Below are 21,870 nucleotides of genomic sequence, written 5' to 3' on the forward strand. Positions count from 1 at the left end.
CTGGAGATCTCAGTGGAGAGGCGGGGGAGCCTACTCCTAGGGTGTATGTGCTTTTGGAAGGAGGAGAACCCTCCAGGCCAGGCAGCAGTGGCCTGTCCCAAGAGGAGCTGGAGGACTGACGGGAAGCGTGGTAGTTCGAGTTGGAAAAAATCAGGATGGAAAGTGAGAGGGGAGGCAAAAGAATAGCCATGGAGGAAAGAAAGATGATCTTAGATCATGAGTGAAGTCTTAAGGAGCTGGAGCTAAGGAGTAGGCCCAGCTCAGATGGTGGCAGCAATTCGTCAGGGCAGTCAGACAGAATTGTGCACATCCCCAAGAATATAGGCAAGGAGTACAAGAAGGGTGATGACATACAAAGGTGGTTCGAGGGGTATGAGGCGTCTATTCATATGAATGGGGTTCCTGAAAGGAATTGGGGGGCGGGGTTGTGGCCTCTCTTCCCAGAAGAAGCTAGGGATACTCTGATAGCTTTGGGTAAGGGGCAGAACCTTACCTATGCTGACATGAAAGACACTCTCCTCACCAGGTATGGACTCACTACTGAAAAGTACAGTGATCAGTTTAGGTCCAGTAAGAAGTCTGATGCCAACACTTGGTTGAAATGTGTAGATTCGTTCTGCAGGGCACTGGATGGCTGGGTGAAGGGCAGTAATGTAATAGATTTTCTGGGGCTCTACAATTCGTTTGCATGGGAGCACTTGTCTAGTCTAAGGTTTTGCAGAGCTGCGCCAGCACTTGGTTGATAGTAAGCTGACTGACCCCAGAAAGCTTGCTATGGAGGCGGACTACTGGATGAGTACCAGGGTCCACAAGAAAGCGTTTAGGGGAGACTCAGCCAAAGGTGGGCAGGGTCTCCAGCAGAAAAGTGAGGGGGGGCATGGGTAAAGCACAGGAGTTCTCTAAAGGGCCCCAAACTAACACTCAGGGTAAAGGTTCCCATCCCCCAGAGATAAGAAGCAAGGGGCCTCTCCGGAAAATCCTGCGGAGATCGCCCCTCGCAAGTATTTTGCATGTGACCAGGCGGGTCACTTGAAGGGGGGCCCCAAGCGGGAACAGCCACCCTCAGGTGGACAAACCATGGTGTTGGCAAGTGTAGTGCTTGGGGAGTAGGGGTGCCCACAGGAGAGTGGGGATCCTGCAGAAATGACCCTCGTCTCACTAGGAGACAGTGAGATGGCCCCAGGAAACCAGGTGCCCCAACACAAAGAAATATAGCACTTGGGCGACCATCAATGGGAAAAGGGTAGAGGCTCTCAGATACTGGAGCCAGTGTGACCTCAGTCCGGTGTCACCTGGTCTCTGAAGAGCAGGTAGTTCCAAGGACATTCATCCAAAGTAGTTGCTGTGGACAACTCGGAGCGCCAGTGTATGGTGGTGCAGGTTCTCTTTGAATGGGGGAGGGGTCCAGGTCCCTTGAGGGTGTTTGTGAGCCCTACCATGCCTGTAGATTGTCTGCTAGGTAACGACCTGCAGCAGTCCTTGTGGAAGGATGTTGAGTCCAGGTCTCACTTGGAGATGCTTGAGTTGCCAGAGTGGGCATGCATGTCCACTCGGTCAATGGCGACCAGAAAGGGTGATCAGAAATACTTGGAGGCTGGAACAGTGGCCCAGGTCCCCGTCAAGAGAAAGGGCAGGGGGCACGGAAAACAAGCCCTTGAAGTTCTCACGGACCGGAAGGAGGCGGACCTTGAGGGAGACGCCCCGTGCCTACAGGGAAACAAGTAGCTGAACTGGGGGACATCTCTGAGCTGACCCATTGGCAGCATGAAGGCGGTCCCACCAGTGAAGAAATCTGCAGGGAGCAGAAAGAGTGCCCTTCTCTGGAGGATCTGCGGCGGCAGGCTGCAGACCAGGCAGCTGGTGATCATTCCGGATCACAATAGATCTACTGGGAGAATGGTCTCCTGTATAGTGAGCCTAAGGTCGCGGAGCGTGTGTGCTGGTGGTACCCCAGCGCTGCAGGACCTTCCTACTGGGTCTGGCTCCTGACATGCCGTTGGCAGGACATTTGGGGTGGGACAAGACCTTTGACAGGCTTGTCACCCACTCCTTCTGGCCCCAAATGCAAAGGCAGTTGGGTGGACATTGTAGGTCTTGACAAACTTGCCAGGCAAGTGGTAAGAGTGGAAGGAAGGTCAAAGCTCCTCTTCAACCTTTTCCAGTTGTTGGAACACCCTTCGAAAGAGTAGGGTTGGACATTGTGGGGCCACTGGATCCAAGAAAGCCATGGGCAACAGGTACATCCTGGTCTTGGTGGACCATGCCACCCGGAGGCAATCCCTCTCAGGACAACAACGGCGCCAGTGGTGGGCCGGGCGTTAACGGGGAACTTTTCCCACATGGGGTTCCACAGAGAGCTGGTTTCATATGGGTGGACCAATTTCATATCCAAGTATATGACATCCCTGTGGAAGGAGTGTGGTGTAACCTACAAGTTCACCACTCCTTACCACCCACAAGGAAACGGTCTGGTGGAGAGATTCAACCAGACCTTGAACGGCATGATTAAGGGTCTAACGGAACCCATGCCTTCTCTTTGCATACAGGGAGGTGCCACAGAAGTCTCTTGGTTTCAGTCCCTTTGAGCTTCTGTATGGTCACCCTGTGAGAGGACCTCAGAATTTGGTGAAGGAAGGATGGGAGGTAGCTCCCAGGAAAACTCCCCAGGATGTGTTTAGTTACATGTTAGACTTCAGAAACCAAAGTGCCAACTTCAGGAAACTCGCTCAGGCGAACCCAGAAGCAAGCCAGGAAGAAATGAAGAAGTGGTTTGACCAGAATGCCACTCTAGTCAAATTTCAAGCTGGACAAAAAGTGTGGCTAATGGCCCCAGTGGAACCTTGTGCCTTGCAGGACAAGTGGACTGGGCCGTTTGAGGGAGTGATGTCACCGACCTGGTGGATTTGCGGATTCAAAGGAACCCTTTGAGGGTCCTGCACATGAACCGCCTCCGAAGTGAGCATGCTCTTGGCGACAGATGATGAGGTGGAAGAGTAGAGTGAACCTCTCCCCAACCTCCAGTCCACCAACGGGCACGATGGGTCAGTGGAAGGTGTGATCCTCACCTCTACACTGACCCTAGAGCAACAGAGCGATTGTCACCAGTTCTTGGGACAGTTTGCCCCACTGTTCTCTCGGACCCCAGGTTTTACTCACTGGTGTACCCATGACGTGGACATCGGTGACAGCCCTCCTGTAAAAAACAAGATTTACATGTTGACTGACCGGGTCAGGGCCAGCATCAAAGAGAAGGTCTCTAAGATGTTGGCGTTAGGGGGTGATCGAGCCCTCCAACAGACTTTGGGCCAGCCCAGTGGTCTTGGTCCAAAGGCTGCTGCACCCGGTGCCACTCCAGAACTGCGGTTTTGTGTGGACTACAGTGGGCTCAATGCCGTCACCAGGACCGACACACACCCCATCCCCAGAGCTGATGAGCTAATTTCTCAGCACGTTTGATTTAACGAGGGGTACTGGCAGATTGCATTAACCGATGGGGCCAAGGAGAGGTCAGCATTCTCAACCCCAGAAGGACATTACCAGTTCCGGATGATGTCCTTTTGGTTGAAGAATGCCCCTGCCACCTTTCAGAGGTTGGTCAACCAGGTGTTGGCGGGACTGGAGGATTTCAGTGCCGCATACCTGGACGACACTGCAGTGTTCAGTTCCAGCTTTGAAGAACCTTTTGCAGCACCTTGGCGAAGTGACGAGGGCTCTGCAGAGGGCAGGCCTCACAATCAAGGCCAGTAAGTGCCAGATCGGGCAGGATTCTGTGGTGTACTTGGGACACCAGGTAGGAAGCGGCCAGGTGGCGCCCCAACAGCCCAGGATGGACACCATTCTGGCTTGGGAGCCCCCCCCAAGACCCAGACAGAGGTGAGAGCCTTTTTAGGTCTTACCGGTTACTACAGGTGCTTTGTTAAGGGGTATGGCACCATTGTTGCCCCCTTAACAGAGCTGACTTCTAGGAAGCAGCCCAAGAAGGTTATCTGGACTGAGTCCTGCAAGAATGTTTTTGATGCCTTGAAGGCCGCCATGTGCATGGCGCCTGTGCTCAAGTTACCCGACTTTTCCAAGAAATTTGTTGTGCAGACCGACGCTTCAGAGCATGCTGTGGGAGCGGTACTCTCACAACTGAACGAAGAGGGCCTAGAACAGGCTGTAATCTTCCTTAGCAGGAGACTACTCCCCAGGGAACAGAGGTGGAGTGCCATAGAAAGGGAAGCTTTTGCTGTGGTCTGGGCACTGAAGAAGCTGAGGCCCTGTTTGGGAATCACTTTCTGGTTCAGAAAGACCACAGGCCCCTCAGATGGTTGATGCAAATGAGGGGTGAAAATCCAAAACTGCTGAGGTGGTCCATCTCCCTACAGGGAATGGACTTTACGCTGGAACACCGCCCTTGAATAGAACACGCCAACGCAGATGGTCTGTCCAGGTTCTTCCGTCTAAGTGAAGAGAACTCCCCGGAGGTTGGGAAGTTCTCCCAACTTTCAGCTGGACGAGACATGTGTTAGACTTGGCATTTTTTAGGGCGTTTCCCCTGAGTTGTTGGTTTCTGACCTCCCGGTTTTGACTGTTTTTGCTGGCTTAGTGTCTCTGCTCACTTTTCTCACTACTGGCCAGTGGTAAAGGGCAAGTGCTCCTATTGTAAATTGTGTTATGAATTGGTGTTTCCATGATTGGCATATTTGATTTACTTGTCAGTCACTACTAAAGTGCACTAAGTGTGCCAGGGCCTGTAAATCAAATGTGGTTAGTGAGCTGCAGCACTGGATTGAGTCACCCACACAAACATCCTGTAAATGTGACTCTGGCCTCCCATTGCATAGCCTGGGTGCAGTCTGGGACTGCCATGTCGACTTGGCAAGTGTACCCACTTGCCCCTAACCTTCCCTTTTCTTATACATCAGTCACTCCTAAGGTAGGCCCAAGGTACCCCTGTGGGCAAGGTGCAGTGTATGCAAAAGGTAGGACATGCCTTGGTGTGTGTGGCATGTCCTGATAGTGAATTACTGCCAATTTCGATTTTCACTATTGCAAGGCTACCTGTTCCCATAGGACAGAATGGGGAGTTTGTTTATAACATCTTATAAACATAACTAGCCCGGGGAACTAGGTAGAGGAATAAATAAAGTTTAGTATGCCTGAACTCAGAATTAAAGATACATCTTTTAGTGAAGGGGATTTTTACAATCTGTGTTTGAAAATAACACTTTTAGAAAGTAGATATTTTCTTGCTCAGCCATCTAGTAGGCCTCTGCTGGGTTTGTGGAATGACTGTCTGGGTTTTGGATGACAGGGGCTGGGGAGGAGCCGTGGCTAGTCTAGGTGGTTCAGGAAAGGGCTGAAAAGACCTGGGCTGCATTTAGAGTAGAGGGGAGGAGATTTCCTTTCACCTGAATGGACCTGGTCTGCCTCTAACAATGCTGTCTCCACCTCCAGTCAGGAAGCCACAAAAGAGAGGGCAGAACTGGTTCTAGCTGGGCAAAGACACTCTGCTGAGTAGACAAAGGATTGTGGGCTATAAAAAGTGGGTTCCAAACCCCTAAACTTCATAACTCTTTTGGACCAAGAAGAGCTGGAGAAGCTGTGAGGAGGAACTACCACTTTGCTGAGTGCTTTGCTGTGTTGGCCTGCAGTGACAGCTTCTGTCTTGGGCAGTGAAAGGAATGGACTGAACTTTCTACAACTTCTTTGAGTATCTCCATGGGCTTGAGGTAGAGCTTGCCCCCTATTCAAGAAGTCTCAGGAACAGCAAAACTTCAAGTTCTTCTGTCCTCCGCACTGGGGACAATATGTTTTGTGCTGCAACAGAAAAAAAAGCAACCAGACGCCGTCTACGATGCCGCTGCCGACTCCGTGTCCGGAAGGCACTGCAGAGGGCCCCGCCGCAACGCCGCACCGGTCTCACTGATGAAGCCATCTGAGGCCGCCACTGAGAAGCTGCTCGCACCGCGACCTGTGGGCACTGCACTCCGCACCGCCTCACTTCACGACACCTCCTTGGTATCCCTGCCGACATCGATGCCGCTGCTTGCACCGTGGTTCGAGGGCACCGCTCGTAAAGTTACATGACACAACCCTCAACCAGCTTGCACCGCGACCTACCAGCACCACGACGAGCACCGCATCACTTCACACCGCAACCCTAGTCTCACCGATGACGCCTTCTGATGCTGCCATCGAGCCGCAGCTCCCACCGCGACCTGAGGGCATCGCACGCTGCACTTTGCACCGCAGCACCTGATGATGCCAGTGCTCCTGACTTCAACCGCGAGGAGTTCGATCTGCAACGCATGTGACTTCGAGGGCCTGACGACTCCTGCACCGAACTCCGGAACCAAAGCCGTGCTTTCGGAAGTTCAACGAGAGGCCGCCGACACCCTGCATTTCTAAAGATACTGTTTTGCGGGTCTACGCAACACCATAGCTGGGCCGCGAGGCCGCAGTCAGCCAGAACTGTTTGGATTGGTTTGTTCACTTCGCCGTGATAGCCCCGAGTGGAGCTATCAACTGATTTGCATGGCCTACTGCAACTTCTGCCACATCTAATGTGTTTGCTTTCATCTTCCATGCAGCGCTGCAGTGTTGGATCCTTGGGTCCTCCCCAATGTCCCCCTACCCTCACCCCCCCCACAGATATTCTTCCATATCGCTTGCTTTAATTTCTTAATGTACATATCCAGTGGCTGCTTTTGTACATTATGTTAACTGTATTTGCTCATGATGATATGTTTGTATATACATGTGCGTTTTACCATTTGTGCTTTACATAAATTTTCTGTTAAAATAATTGAAATATGTATACTTTGTGTGATATTCGTAAGTCTCTAAACTAACATACCGGAATCTGAATGTCAAGAATACAGGATTGTTTTTTAAATACATTTTTCTTTTGCATTGTGTGAACTCTTCTCATGTTTTGTCCTATGGGTGTTATGTTGTTGTCTCCATTATCCCTGTTTGCATTTCTCTGATATGTGTTGACACTCCAGCAGTATTATCATACTGTCAACACTACTAAGTTTCTATAGGATTTACACCTGTATTCTTTGCATATTTAAGCCCTGAGGAAGCCTGTGATAAGGTGAAACACATTGTTTGTATACTTTGATGAATGACACAATTAAAAAGACAAACACAAAGGACCTACACGTCTTGTTCTGTTACTCAAATGACCTCCTTTCGTACACTCTGTATTTACGTTGCATTTTTTCTATGAATAAATGTCTCTAATGCTTGACTATTTGGTAGCTGATCTTTAGAGGTGGGCAACATTAGTTTCAAATCCAATGACTACCACAGGTGGTCCAGTAAAATAAAAAAAAGATCCCATAACTGCCAATATTTGTTCAATTAAGCAATATGTCGCATTTTATCATTTGATTACACCATTCCTAATGTGCTACTATTGATCTGCATCCTAAGTTTACTAAGCACAGACATTTTATGCAACAAAACATTTTTATCTGGCTTTGTTTTGAATGTTTTTTTTGTTTTTTGACACATTTCAATACTTTGGCATTTAGGCACGTTCTGGGACGACCAATTCTGACCATAGTCATGGCATCTAAAGATCTGCATAACCAATCAGTGAGAGAATGGGCCGAAAATAGTGGATGGCAAGGGTGGGAGAAGAAACTGGGGGCGAGCCATTATGATGACTATAACCTTACCGATAGGCAACATAGACATATGTCCCATAACTTTTGCAACTGCCAGTACATATACTTATTCGGCAGCAGTGATGTTCCCTTAGATACAAAGCTTCAAAATAACTACATAAATGAGATCCTTATAACGTACTATCTGCAGCAGTGTTAATGTCACAGCTACGTTGGCTCAATCCTCTGCGAGAGGTAGGGAGATGGGACTACATTAGGAATGGGCCCCACATAGCTTCGAACTGTCAGAAATGGTCATTCCGTGTACAGATGATCTTCTCATATGAGGCTTCAGCATGCATGTCAGTCAATATGACATTTGACATCCAATGACGCAGGATTTCTACTTTGGCTACCGTTGGGGCTATTGCGAACCAACCTGTCATATGAGGGGGCATCGAGGGCAGGGAAGATGCGTCATGTAAGAGGGTGATCCTACTTGACAGAGGGATTGGTCCCTATGGTAACGGTGATTGAGCTCCACACTTCCCTCAAGTAGATCTTTAGCTTGCTGCATACAGCCCCATACCAATCAATGATTTATTAATGTACAGTTTATTGCCCTGGTGCACGCTTGGGATTTGTTTCTAGCTGCCACTAAGTTTTTTCTTTAATCAGTATAAGTTGAAGCCAGAGGTAGGACCATGAAATAAATTTGCAGTTACAGTCATGCTTCCAAGACCGTGTCTGCCACTCACATTAGCTCAATGTGTACGTTCTGTGCCATTTCTTTCAAGAATGTGCTAAGCAACACTAGCAGAGTGTGTACTAAAGTGCCAAATAGAAATGGTTAATCTTCAATCCCACTTAAATGGAGCTAATCAAGTGTCATATTGGTTTCCAAAGTATGGCCTTCGTCTCTGTGGGAGCCTGCCCAAACCCTTAATCATAAAAATTAAATAAAGCTTGCTTCCATTTTAGATTCCCAGCTCATCAGCTTTCCATGAACTGTGTAAGAAAATTTGAATAAAGAGGATTTTACAATGTTGCCTGCTTGGGATCTGGGCACAGCAGTGTATAGACCAGATGGTTCAGGATAGGCCCAGTTGCCACCAGGCATTGGCTTTCCCATGTACACTTCACCTCAGTGTACCATAGACGTTAACCCTGTAAAACCTTGGTAAGAACACCAGTGAAGTGGAGGTTCTAAGGCACCTCAGCAAGGTAGCCAGTGGCTTCAGATAAAAAAAGGAACATCAAATCAAGCTTCTCACTAGGGGTACAAAGTGATTCTGGTACTAACTTCTTCACTGTCTGTTTGGCAGAAGAAAATGTGTACCCAGTGCACGTCTTCTAGTCCATGTGTCGATGTAAACATAGGACCTTCTGGTTCAACAAACTCCATTATTCTCATGGTGGCAAACCTAAAATCAGACTATCACTCATTAAGTGATGATTCTGGGTTCAGGAAGTGCTAAGACCAGATGTAGCAATAAGGGGTAGAGACGTGAACTTGTCATGAAATTTACAGTTTGAAATTAATCATCAAAGGTAGATGCAGAAGTAGCTAAAAACAGAATGTCCCTCAACATAGGGCAAAAGTGTGTATAAAACTGCAGAAGTTGTGAAGGAAATGAGACAGCTTAAAAGGACTGATAAGTCAAAGCTGGCTGGGGATTTAGCGGGCCAAAAACCTGTGGAAGGCAATCACCCGTCTCTTAAGGCCTTATAACTATTCCAGTTTATGCTATGTTTCAGTGCCTTGCCTGTGGATCCCAGCATTCTGTGAGAGTGGCGAAAAAGAGGGACTAGCATTCTGAGTAGATGTTACAACAGCCAATATAGATTACTGTAATCTATAAATGCCCCCCAAACTGCCACAGGACTTTAGTTCTCAATCATGGTGGGAGTAAGGCTGCTTTAGGGGCACAAACAATTTTAGGAAGAGGTTACCCAAAAATGGAGAAAATCTAAATAGACTAAGTTTGCAGGCTTTGCAACACAGTTGTACTATTGGGAGAGTGCAGTTATAATCCTTATGGGAAGGTACAGCTTCATGAAGGAAAATATATACCATTTGTTGGAAGAATTCAGAGGAGGCACTGCTGTAGCAAGAAACAAGCAGGTAGATTTGAAGAGAATGGAAATGTAGCCACAGCTAAGATAAAAGTACTAGCCAATCTTTAACTAGCTTCCGTAGACTTGATTGACAAAATAATTGCAGAGAGAACTGGCAGCACACTCTCTTTAGCTTTATCAATGTTCACCTCTCATTATAACTTCCCTTTGTCTGAGACTCAAGTAGTATTGGTCTCATAGGCTTAGTGCCAGGCATTAAACATTTAGATGATGATTCTTATTTCTTTTTAAATACAGGACCGAATAGTGATGTACACATTAACACTATCTGTTTCACCTAGAGACACAACTTTCCTTATACATCTCTCACTGCTCCTCTATATTGACATTTTGCCTGATTTTGCAACTTTAATCAGATCTTTCTTCCACAGTGACTTTATAACTTCTTATCTTCCATAGCCTCCCACTTGCATGCTCTTAATGCAGCACTTTGCTTGTGGGCACATTGCACCTAGGCTACCATTCCAGTTGTCCTAGAGACATCTTTTTTCACACTCTGGAATATCATCCATATGTCAGAATTTGGTATGGTCTGCAAATAAGCATGCTTTTTCTCACGGCTCAATCAGATAAATTCATCATGAAACCACTGATAAGCACTGGACTGAAACTTAACACATCTTTTTGAGAACAAACTCCTTAAAAGGAGACACGGCCTACTTACTGTCACACAACCAGATCTAATTTGGTTTAGTAACTTGTTTCCAATGCAAAGATTGCTGTACATTGACATCAGAATACCTAAGTCTATCACACTGAAAACCATTTCTTTCAGTTTGAACATTCTTTCAATCCAGAGGAATGCCGTCGGTCAATGGGAACCATACAAATAGGAGGAATAATAATTCAGTGCCCGCCTCCCTTATTCTTTAAATTTAATCAACATATCAAACTCTGTTTGGGTGCTAAAGGGTATCACAGTCTGGTTTGGCTGTAAATAAAAGTCAATAAAAGCACGCAGCCATCCTGGCACCGTGTCTACCCTTGCATCCTCAATGCGTCCCCTGAGTGGGTTACACCATTGTTTTATCAAACACATCTTCAATGTGTTAGACGAAATCAAACGTCATTGTTTTTATTCTTTAGGTTGATTCCTTCAAGTAAATTCGGACCCTTTTCCTAATAACTTCCAAAACAAAGTATCAATTCTTCTAATGCCAATATGTTCAAAATTAACAATTAATGATCATTCCCCAAGTTTCCTTACATAATTATTTATTTTCTTTGTTTTTCTTGTGATTCACATGACATGGATTAGTTTTGAAGGCTGGTGAGGTAGGCTGCTGCTTTTTCTCCCACACATCTCTAAGGAAAATTACTTCCGGATGAAGTACTGAATAGTCCGAAATGCATTGAGGAATGATCATCAATTGTTAAATTTGAACATATTGGCATTAGAAGAATTGGGGACCGAATGGACTTGAATGACTCAATCTAAAGAATAAATAGAATAACGTTTGATTTTGTCTAACACATTGAAGATTTTTTTTATAAGATAATGGTGTAACACATTCAGGGGACATATTGAAAGTGCATGGGGAGACATGATGCCAGGAGGGCGGAGTGCTTTTAATAACCTTCCAAATAGCTCATATCATTATGAATCATTTGCAAATATGTAAAAATTCACAAATATGAACCCTCATTTGTTTTTTTATGAACTCTTTGCAAACAGCACACTGAGGCACTACGAAATGAGAAATAAATAAATGGTAAAAAGAAATCCAGAAGAGACAGTGGCAACAAAAGCCACAAGAGTTTTTTGTAGACCTTATGGTAATCACAAACAGGTGCAGTAAATAAAAGAGCACCAATCATCTACAAGTACAGCATGAGCAAATGAAGCACAAGTCTCCTGGAATGAACATGTTATTATGTAAATCTTTCGACAATCAATGTCTGAAAGGTTAAACAGTTTGGACTTTAATATGCATGCAATAAATTACCTCTTTGCTATGACTTTTTGCCTGGTGCTAAGCTGTAATTGACTAGTCTGACTGAGATCCTGCTAATCTGGACTCCAGTCTCTCTGTTTTCTCCCCTAAATTGTTATGTTCACTACTTAGGTACATCCCAGATTGGATACAGAGGTACCCTTATCAGTCCCTAGTATATGGTACTAAGGTACCCACCGCATAGGTACCCCAGAGGTCCCCCATGGGCTGAAGCATGTTTTTTGCCACCCATGGGAGACCATCCAAACTAACTAAAGGCCTGCCATTGAAGCCTGTATAAGCTGGTGCTAGCACCACTTACAAAAGATATAGGTCTCCTATATCTAGGGTCACTGCACGTAAAATCTATAAGTCACCCCTATAGCAGGAATGTACAACCCTGAGGGCAGGGTGCATGTTTCCAAGTGTGAGGGTGCCCCTGAACGAGCAGGACACCCCTACAGCCTACGTAGTCCATTCTAAGTGAAGCAGTTATGTACCATATAGAGGGGCACCACGTAAGTACGCAATGACCATCTCAAAATAAGCTGCAATGAATCCCTTCATGTTTAGTATCAAACATCTTGAAACCATACCTCCACACCGTGCACGGTGTGGGAGGTATGATTCCAAGCTCTGGAACAGGTCTCTGTTAGGCTATCAGTGCTCTCAGTACGAGTCTTCTGATCCTGTGCTCCACAGACTTCGACAGGCTCAGCAACACAGGTGGTGGTTTTCCATAGCTCTCAAGGCCTGCCCTGCCCTCTCACAACGTTTGAGGTCAGTATGCCTCGTAGGAGCCGCAGGAATCGAACCCTTGTGCACTGCGCCGACTTGCTGTTGCAAAAGCTTGTTGGCTTCCTTCCACCAAGATCTTCTTGCGCCAAGTAGCCCCAACCTCAAGCATATCCAGTGACCAGAATCTTCCTCCACAACGCATTGTCTGCACTGTGGCCTGCATCTTTTGGTGAGTTGCTCAAGGTCCTCTTGCGACTCCAGTGTCTCCGGCCTGTGGGTCCTGTTGAGGGTCACCTTTGCTTCTTTTGGGATTCCCTGATTGCTCGGGGCCTGGTCTTACTCCCCTGTTTGTGGTGAGTCCCCTAGACCTTGTTCTTCAACATCCACGTTGTTTCAGTTGCCAAGGCTTGTTGGTGCTCCTGACGGACACCGACCCCCTAAACTCTCGACATCCGACGCGGAACAGCTCGTGCACGGCTTCTGGTCTGACCCCTCTGCTTGCAGGTACTCTTCAACTTGAATCCACCTTCAGATTCCACCGGACACTTTCTCCTTCTCCAGCAGCAGCACTTTCCTGAAGCCCTCCAAGGTTCGACTGCGGTTTCCGAGAACACTTCACACCTGTGCACCCGGCTTCCCTGGTGTAGGCAACGTGGGTACTAGAGTATCCATGGGTGGAGTGGCTCTCCAACCTTCTGTCTTCCACAGGGTTACTTCAGGGTCCACTGGGAATGGTCCTTTATCTTTAAAATTGCAACCGCGACTTACACATTGATTTGTACAGAGAACGCGGTCGTGTTCTCACACTGCACACGATCTCCGTGGAGTTCCTAGTCCTTGGGTCCCAGACACTTCTACGTCCTCTAGGCATTGTCTTGATACGTGTTGTGGTTCTTATACCACTTTTAGGATATGGTTTGGTCCCCCCTAGGGTCCACTGTGTATTCTGTGCTATTTACATGGTTTCTATGCAAAGTATTGTGTGCATTGTGTAGATCTCTGGGTAGGAGTTAGCTGTATGTATTAGTGAGTATGACATAATAAATAAATATTTTTATAAATACATTGGGAGGTTCTTTTTACTTAATCCATACCTATAAGATTGCATTCTGGTAAAACAAGCTGCTTTACACTCCTTCTGGACTAAGCCTGAAGGCCGCGCTCCACAGCTACCACTTAGAGAGGTTTCTAAGGTTGTCTAAGACCTCTTAAATCACCATAAGGGTTTTCTGGACTGGTGCAGGGTGTCCACTTACATACATGGACATCATATACCAGCCCAGCAACACACGGGTAACAAAAAAGCCCTTTACATTAAGGGAATTGGAGTATATAGTGTAATAACAATCACAATGCTCTAAATATAACTTGTTTTTGTAAAAGATGCACTCATTATTTAGCATCTTACTGGGTGCCGAAGGATGCTAGGACTGAAATCTTAAGTATGGGGTAAACCAGTCAGACTGAAAATAATCTTTGCCGTAGGCCAGAGTACTATACTATTGGAAGCCCAAATATGTGAATTAAATTTAAATGCAACATTTCAGAAAAATAATGTAAAACTTACTCTTTTGAAGTCACTCATATTTGTTGCTTGAACTGGTGTGCCAATAAATGTGAAATATGTGATTTTGGTTGTTTCTTCATCACCTTGATTGGACTGGACAAACAGCTGCAAGAATATATACAAGTGCATGAGAGATATTATGGCCCATATAACAACCTTTAATGTGAAGTCTACCTGGACTATTATCCCCATCAATAACGTAAAACATGCACCAGAGTTCTTAAAATTCTCACAGAAAGTAGGTGTATTCAAATTAAAGAACACTGTAATGATGCGCACTATTAAAGTAAGAAGCTTTATTCAGTGACAAGTTCAATTACAGATGCAGGCAATTGCAAGGTCAATTAGATGCAGGCAGCTCTCCTCTCCAGGTGACAACTGCCAAGTGGAGAACCCTAATGGTTTAAACTGGCACACTAGAATTCTCAATGGCACAGCATAAAAAGGATTGCAGCAATGTACCAATGTGACTATTATACTGTATATAAGCATTACGACACACTTCAATGACACATTTTGAAAGAATCAAGAGCTGTTTTGAGCACTACCATTTAAAGCATATACACCGTTTGGCAGCAGAAAACAGAGGAAGGAAAGGAAGGTCCTTTCTTTGAGGCAGACTATCACACAAAGACAAGTAACTGCAAGAAGGCTTCAGGGTCATGCATGTTGTGGCTATGTAAAGTCTTGGTAAACAGATCAGGACAATACAGGATTGATGCTGTAGGGCACCAATGACTCCTTATGTGGTGCCATGCCTTGGATCTTGAAGAAATGAAAGTTGGTCTTGAATTGTGGGTTCAACAATTTTATTACCATAGCCAATGAAAAATTTTGCTTTTAGCGAGTAAAGATTTCAAAACACTCACCATCTATTCATTAGGGAATGTTTCATGCCTGATTTTGTATATATGTATATGCAATTGAACTAAATGGAATTCACATGGTCAGTAGTTGTATGGAACGAAGCCAGCCGTTCTGGAACATGCGCATCTGTTAAACAAAGAACCTCTCCTACAATCGCACCTTCTAAGAAACGGATGTAGAAGAAGCATAATACACCAGAATAAATTTACACTATAACAAACTGTACATGTGGTTATCAAAGCTGTTCACGACCAGTCACAATACTGCACTTAGTGTTACTCATCTATCTATACGACTTTTTATAGAATCCTCTTACAACAATTTGTTTCTTCGAGCTAAGATGGAACGATCTTTGTTCTGAACCTAGAAATTATCTCCATTTGAAGGTGTAACCAAAAAAAGACAAGCAATTGCAATGCAATAGGTCTCACATTTACGTGAGTTTTACCTATTGCCATTGTAAATGACAATGACTTATTTATGTTTTCGTTTTTACAATGTAAATAAAAAGCATTGTCATTTACAATGCCAATAGCTTAAACTTGCGCAAATGCAAGACCTATTGCATTGCAAATGCTTCTTTAACAAAGTGCCTTGTCCTTTAAGCCTTTCTGAAGTGCAGACTTTTGAACATGTTTTTAAGGTGAATATCTTGCCTGCCTGAGGCATATTTTGTTCATAGGGAAGTGATTTTTAGTTAACTATACGAGTTGTTAGAAAGAAATGTACCTTTATAGCAGAGGTGTGTAATTCTACGTTCTACTGCTTCCTTAAAGGCTTTATTCAGAAGTTTAAAATGGTGTTATATTGCAATAAAATGTACATTTTCTATAAGGTGATAGAGCGTTTTTATTATCTTTGTCATTGGGGATGGGGTAATAAGTTAAGGAACACAATCCCACTTGCTGCGTGCAGTTCCGGGGGTTGGGGTGTACTTTAGAAATATGCACTATGCTCCATCCAGGTTTAGAGTATCTTTTTCTTGATCACGCCAGTATGCTAAACAGTGAGTCCAGAGGCTTGTTGGGCCTGCCCTTTGCAGACCATCTTTACCGGCAGCGAAACCGCATCCATGTTTACTCCTTAAATGGCCGTTAATTAAGAAGGACCATTGCGCATGACAACCCAGCGTCTCTCCTGGAGGTAGTAATTGGCCCAGGAAGGCCCACAGTGTCTCTTCTGAAATGGAGGATTTTTCGCATTTTACAGCCCCTTTAATCTTAGGGCAGGAGTGTGCATCTGATTGCTGAAAGCCCCCCCAAAAAAAACACAAATTGAAATTGCACGAGGGTGGTTCTGTAACACGATAATGGGAAGAAAATAAAATGTAATTGGTATAGAAAATAAAAGTAAGTGACCCGTCTACAAAAACAGCCAAAAAAAGAATTTTAAAGCACAAGTAAAACATAAAGGGTTCATCACAGGTCTGTTTGTGGGGAAGAGCAGTTTGGCGCTTCCGTATACATAAGAAAGCGGTCACCCAGCATCCTTGCGCCTCGGGTTGTATACTCGGAAGGCAGGCTGCGGCTGGCACGCCGACTGGAATTACTTTTAGCCGTAAAACTACAGAGGTAAGCTTCAGCTGTGCTGTGCCTACCAGTAATATGGGTACAGTTGTAAGCATGTTATTTGTAAGGGGGATGGGGTACTCAGAGCAATACACAGTTATTTTCCTAATAACCTCACTCGCTTGGTCTTTTTTAGATCTCGCCTCGCGTAGGCTGCGCAGACATGCGCAGTCTCGCTGGCGAGATTTAATGAGTTAGGGTAGATTTCACTAGCGGGGTTTAAGTCCGCCCCTCTTTTCCATTGGCTGGCGTCACCGTTTATGCTAAACGGTGGCCAGCCATTGGAAAAGAGCGTCAAGTGACTTACACTTTTCTCTTTTAGAGCCGTCCCAGTTGGACTGGCTCGGTTGCCTTATGTGTGTGGTAAAAGCTTTCTTATCTTGATGGGGCCATGTGTTTCAAACACATGGCCCCATAAAGACAAGAAACCTTTCATGGCAGAAGGAAAGCAGGCCGCATGTTTATTTTTTCATCGCGCTTAAAGTGACAGCGCAATGCAAAAATAAACAGTGGCTGACTGGCGAGCGCTTTTTTTTGCGTGCGTTTTTTTTTCTTGTTGACATCATGTTTCTGAAATCGCATAGCAGAAAGTCACGCTAGTCACCTGCAGGGAGACGGATCGAGGAAAGAATGAATCACTGTCATTAGACCCTGATGTCCTCCAGAATCTGACTGCAGAGGAGGGCGCGCGAGGTAATGAGTGTATTATTTGGATTGGAGAGCCTGTGCGGTTCACCTCCAGGCAGCCTTTATGGTATGTTACAAGTGATTCATTATTTCAACCATACCACAAGCTATTAATTCAGAGATAGTCCGATTAGTGAACAGGTTGCAAGGTTCTCACATACGAGGCCAGATATGATGTAAGTGGAAGGCACTTCTAGGTGTTTTCGGTCTAGGGCGGGCCGCAGAAGCTCTTTACCTGAGGGCGAAGTCCGCTGTTCAAGAGGATTGCCGGCCGCTCCAACCACATGCGGAATTCCAGATATGGGCTGGACCTAGGGTGAGTGGAAAGGGCTCGAGTGTATTTCAGAGTCCGTGGGGAGGTGGTTGCGTTGAAGTGGGAGGTGAAGGTGTGGCCACTTAGGACGGGGAGACAATTATGTTGTCTTAGCGGAGACTGCTTGGTTAGAAGCTGGCACTCCCTGCTGCTCTCTTCATTTCTGTCGTCACTGCCCTTCTCTGCCCTGCCTCTACAATCGCGATCTGCCCTCTTCATTCCCTTTTCTCTCCCCACTCATTTTTCCTTTGTTTCCCCCCACCCGCAGTCTTTCCTTTTTCTCATCTTTCTCTTGCCCGCCCCTAATCCCCTTACTCTCTTCACTATGCTCTTCTTTGCCTCCTACTTTATTCATCTCTTTCCTATCTCTCTCTGTGCCACACAGTCCTGTGCCTCCTAGAAAGGGCCCTGCTTGACACACGGTTCTTCCGGTTGCAAGCTGCAACACTCAAAACGTTCTCCTTTCAGTGGCAAAGACTTCGGTTTGGTTCCTGAAGCAGAGGTCTTGGGGCAGGAGGGGGGTGGGGGAGTGTTGTTAGGGGGGCGACGGGGACTGTGTGTGTCTCCAATCTTTATGATTTCGCTTTTATTTTTTTCAAGCGCTTTGAGCCAGCGGGTGGGGAGACGCCCGCATCCTAAAAAGAGGCCCTGAAATTATAGCTCTCTGTTCTGTGGCTGCGGCCTCCTGCTTTGCATGAAAACACCCTGTGGGTTTTAATGAGTGTCTGGGCTCGTGGGCTGCAGCGGCCCCTCGCTGGTAGGCCGTGGAGACCCCATTGTACACATACATCTTGTAAGGAGGGCGGAGGGAGGGGGGGGTCTGTCTCTCCTCTGTGGAGCTGCCATAAACCAGGACGTGTGTCAGCGACGCCTTATCTTCTTGCATAGTGCCTTGTCATCGTCACATGATGTGTTCAATAACATTAAAAACTCGTATGTTGCGTTGGGGCTTTAAGCACTATCTCTCGTTTCAGAGCAGTGCTTCTGGAGTGTGAGGTACTGCACGTGCAGTGTGTGGTGACCCTGCAGTTTTGGTGTGTACTCAGTTTTGGCCATGACAGCCTAAGCCAACCTTTACTGTAGAATTTATATAGTGTTTGATGTAAAGCTGACCAGGGGGGGCGAAGCGCTTAAATTCCCACCATAGTGAAGTGAACGGGTACCTATGTCGAAGCATGTTCCCTGCTCTCTGTGCCATGGTGCGCCCAGCCGGGCACAAAGTATAAAATAATGTGAAGACCATGCACGTGTTAGGAGGCGCGCGCGCGCGTGTACGTGTAATTCTCAGAGGCCAGCAGCTGTCTTAACTGACGTGGTTCATGCTCATAAAGTTAACCAAGATTAAGTCTTTGCCTAGTGAGGCGCAGCACCTCTGCACTGTAGAGCCAGATGTTGATTTGTTATTTTTGTTTCATGCACCGTGTAGTGTAGAGTTGTGTGTTTTTGCTTCTGTTGTGGTAAGAACTCTTGTATTCCTCACACAGGAGCCCCTTTGTGCTGCCCTTATGAAGTGCAATCTCTCGACATGCTTTTTGCATATGTGAGTCTTACAGATGTCTGGTGCAGGCGCTCACACGTACCCCAAGCAGACAGAGCTGGGCATTGTACCACTCTGCGCCTACACCAACTGAGCTGCACATATCCGTAAACCATCTAAAGAATGCCAGGCCAAGTGTTGGCAGGGAGCATACTATATGTGACCACTCAGTCTAGCTCGCAAGCTGCGCTGCCTCCTTCAGTTGGGCAGGCCGCTTTCCTGTCCCCAAAAATATGCACAACAATGGAGAAAAGGCAGGGTCGAGGCGATGTCTGCTTTCAGGTGAAGTTGCTGTCCGTTCAGTATTCTGAGGTGCTTTCATCTGCGCCAGTCAGGGTGTTTGCTCTTTGACCTGATATAGCTAAAGCGCCCTTTCTGTTATAGATGGTGAGGTTCATTGCATTTTTTAAGCTATTAGTATTGTAAATAACAATGCCTTATATTTATGTTTTAAAACCCTAAACATAAATAGAAGGCATTGTCATTTACAATGCCAATAGCTCAAAATCATGTTAATGCGAGACCTATTGCATTGCAAATGCTTGTTGGTAGCTACACCCTTTAACGTTAATGCAAAACACAGCACACAATGGTGTGATGCGTTGTCTGGTTGTTTGGGCACATTATGGCGGGGCCACGTGACAACCAAATGAATTGACAGTGAGCTAAATATAATTTATCGCCCGTCTTTCAGCCATAAATTGTCACTGTCCTCCCTTTTCAAGGACGCCCATATCCCACCCTCCAGCTGGCTGATCGCTTCCAATGCCTTTATTGCCAAACATTGCATTATCAGAAAGCATGTGGCTGGTTTTGAAGATTTTAAACCTTCTAATGCAGGGATAGGCTTTTAATGAGATGTTGCTTGTCTGTTAAGCAATCTGGAAAGGTTGCTCTTCAAGTTATCTTTACTGAAGTGGACTCAGTGTGTTGCAGGTATAATAATGACCCAAATATTCAGGGACGATTGTCTGATAGTCGCAAAATAGGCACATTGGGGGATTAGAAAAATACACTCACTGGTTAAAGAAAGAGAACGACAATGCCATATCCATCTGTTACTTAGAGTACAAGTACTGGCTATTAAAGCAAGAAGGACCAAGCCCTACTAAGCAATTTGTTTTTAACCATCAGCTTGGTGATGCCAGGTGGCAGCAGAGGTATGTGACAAATGTCACACAGTAGCATTGTATACCTCAGCTTGAATGCAGCAATGTCGCAAGCAATAAGAGGTGTCCGTGAGGAAGCTGTCACCGCAGTGGGCGACGGTGCCTACAGTACCTATGCTCTGCAGGGTGCTAGTTACGCACAGGAAGGCTACAGCAGGACTGTGCACGGAGATCGTGCAAACAAAGGGACCTACAGACCAGCTTCCTGGGGGCAGCTAGTTCTGCAGAGGATGCTGTTCCAGGCTGAGCTCAAGAGGTGACGATCAAGTGGCGTATGTCTCCTGACCACACATCCCTTCTCCTCCGCAAAGGAGAAAGCAAGCTGAGTGCTGCCATGGACAGAGGTTCATACAGGGTGCATTCATGGCAGGTACTGTGGGTTAAAAGTTATCGCTGTCTCACCTGCATCTTTGACACTGCAGGAGAAAATATTCACATAACAGCGAGGAGGAGGAGGTGACCTTACCTGTCGGATTTATATGTTCCACAGAGAACGGCTGTGCCCTGTGCGGGTAGCAGGTCTCCTCTTGATGCAGCCGCGGCGGAACCATGTCTAGGCAAGGCTCTGCAGGCTGCCTTCAAAGCAGCCTTAGCAGTACTGCTGCCCTGGCACCGCTGCCAGGCGGCCCCCGTAGGGATCACTGGCGTGAGTGCGGTTTCCCTGCACCATGTCCTTGCGTGTGGACTCAGCACTAGAACCAAATGCATTCTCACAGGTGCAGTGAAAGAAAGTTCCTAAAAAAATCTCTTTTCTCAGCAGACCTGGGTGATCGCTTGACCCAGCAGGCATTCGCATCATTTCACAGCCTGGGCTTTTCAAGTTGCATATTAAATGAAAATAAAGAACTGGGAATTTAAACCCGTGAAGATCTGGAGCATTTCAGAGATTACGTTTTTCAGTTCGCATGTAAGTAAGCACGCGAACAAAACATGGGCTGGTCTGAAAGCAACTAAAACAAGCAACTGAGCGGTAGCTGCGGCCGCAGTGATGAACGATGAAGCGTGACAGCTGGGAACAAAGTAGTGTTTACGGGAAGCCTTTATGGCACACGTCACGTGACAAGATCTGAGGCAGTGCTAAAGTAACATGGCGGCGGGGTGAGGGACGGTAAGGAGGAGCAGCAAGTAATGGAGCACGAGGTGCGGCCGCAATGATAAGCTGAAAGACAAGTGCGGCCCCGAAAGTTAAAGCCTTGCAGGAGCAAGCAGCGGCAGGCGCAATAATTACAAACAGATGGTGCCGCTGCTCGCTCCTGCAAGGTAAACACCACATGCACGAGGGCTCATTGGGAACAGTGCAGTACATGCACAAATTTCCCAAAAAGTCCTGAGCGATTCAAAGAGTTCCCTCCTTGCGTGCTGAGTAGGCGAGACCTAAAAAAAAAAAGGGGGGGGGGGGGGGGCAGTCAGTGAAGGGGAGGTAATAATAGAAAAAGCATGTTCAAACTTTGCCTTGTCGTATTACAAAAGGTTTCAATGCAGTAAATAAAAGATTCCAGAGATGGTGCTTGAAACTACTCCTCTGTTGTTAAAGAGCACAAAGCTGTGTGTTTTAAAAGCCATTTTGTTTAGGTCTCGCCTGGCGTAAGACTGCACAGACATGCGCAGTCTCTCTGGCGAGATTTAATTTTTTGATTAGATTTCTCTAGTGGGCTTTAAGCCCCGCCCCTCCTTTCCATTGGCTGGCGTCACCGGTGACAAGCCATTGGAAAGGAGCGTCTTGTGACGTACACTTTTCGCTTTTAGAGCC

General features: G+C 46.2%; 1 protein-coding gene across 1 annotated transcript in view; it reads right to left on the reverse strand.

The window, feature by feature from the left end:
• Positions 1-21,870, reverse strand: part of TXNL1 (thioredoxin like 1) — a 174,135-nt gene that overhangs the window by 11,945 nt on the left and 140,320 nt on the right. Inside the window, exon 7 of the mRNA XM_085630116.1 lies at positions 13,980-14,084. Within this exon, the coding sequence (XP_085486242.1) occupies positions 13,980-14,084 (105 nt within the window). The remainder of the gene's footprint in view (positions 1-13,979; positions 14,085-21,870) is intronic.

Source organism: Triturus cristatus, chromosome 2_1 (assembly GCF_964204655.1).
Source record: "Triturus cristatus chromosome 2_1, aTriCri1.1, whole genome shotgun sequence".
In the NCBI taxonomy this organism is placed as follows: domain Eukaryota; kingdom Metazoa; phylum Chordata; class Amphibia; order Caudata; family Salamandridae; genus Triturus; species Triturus cristatus.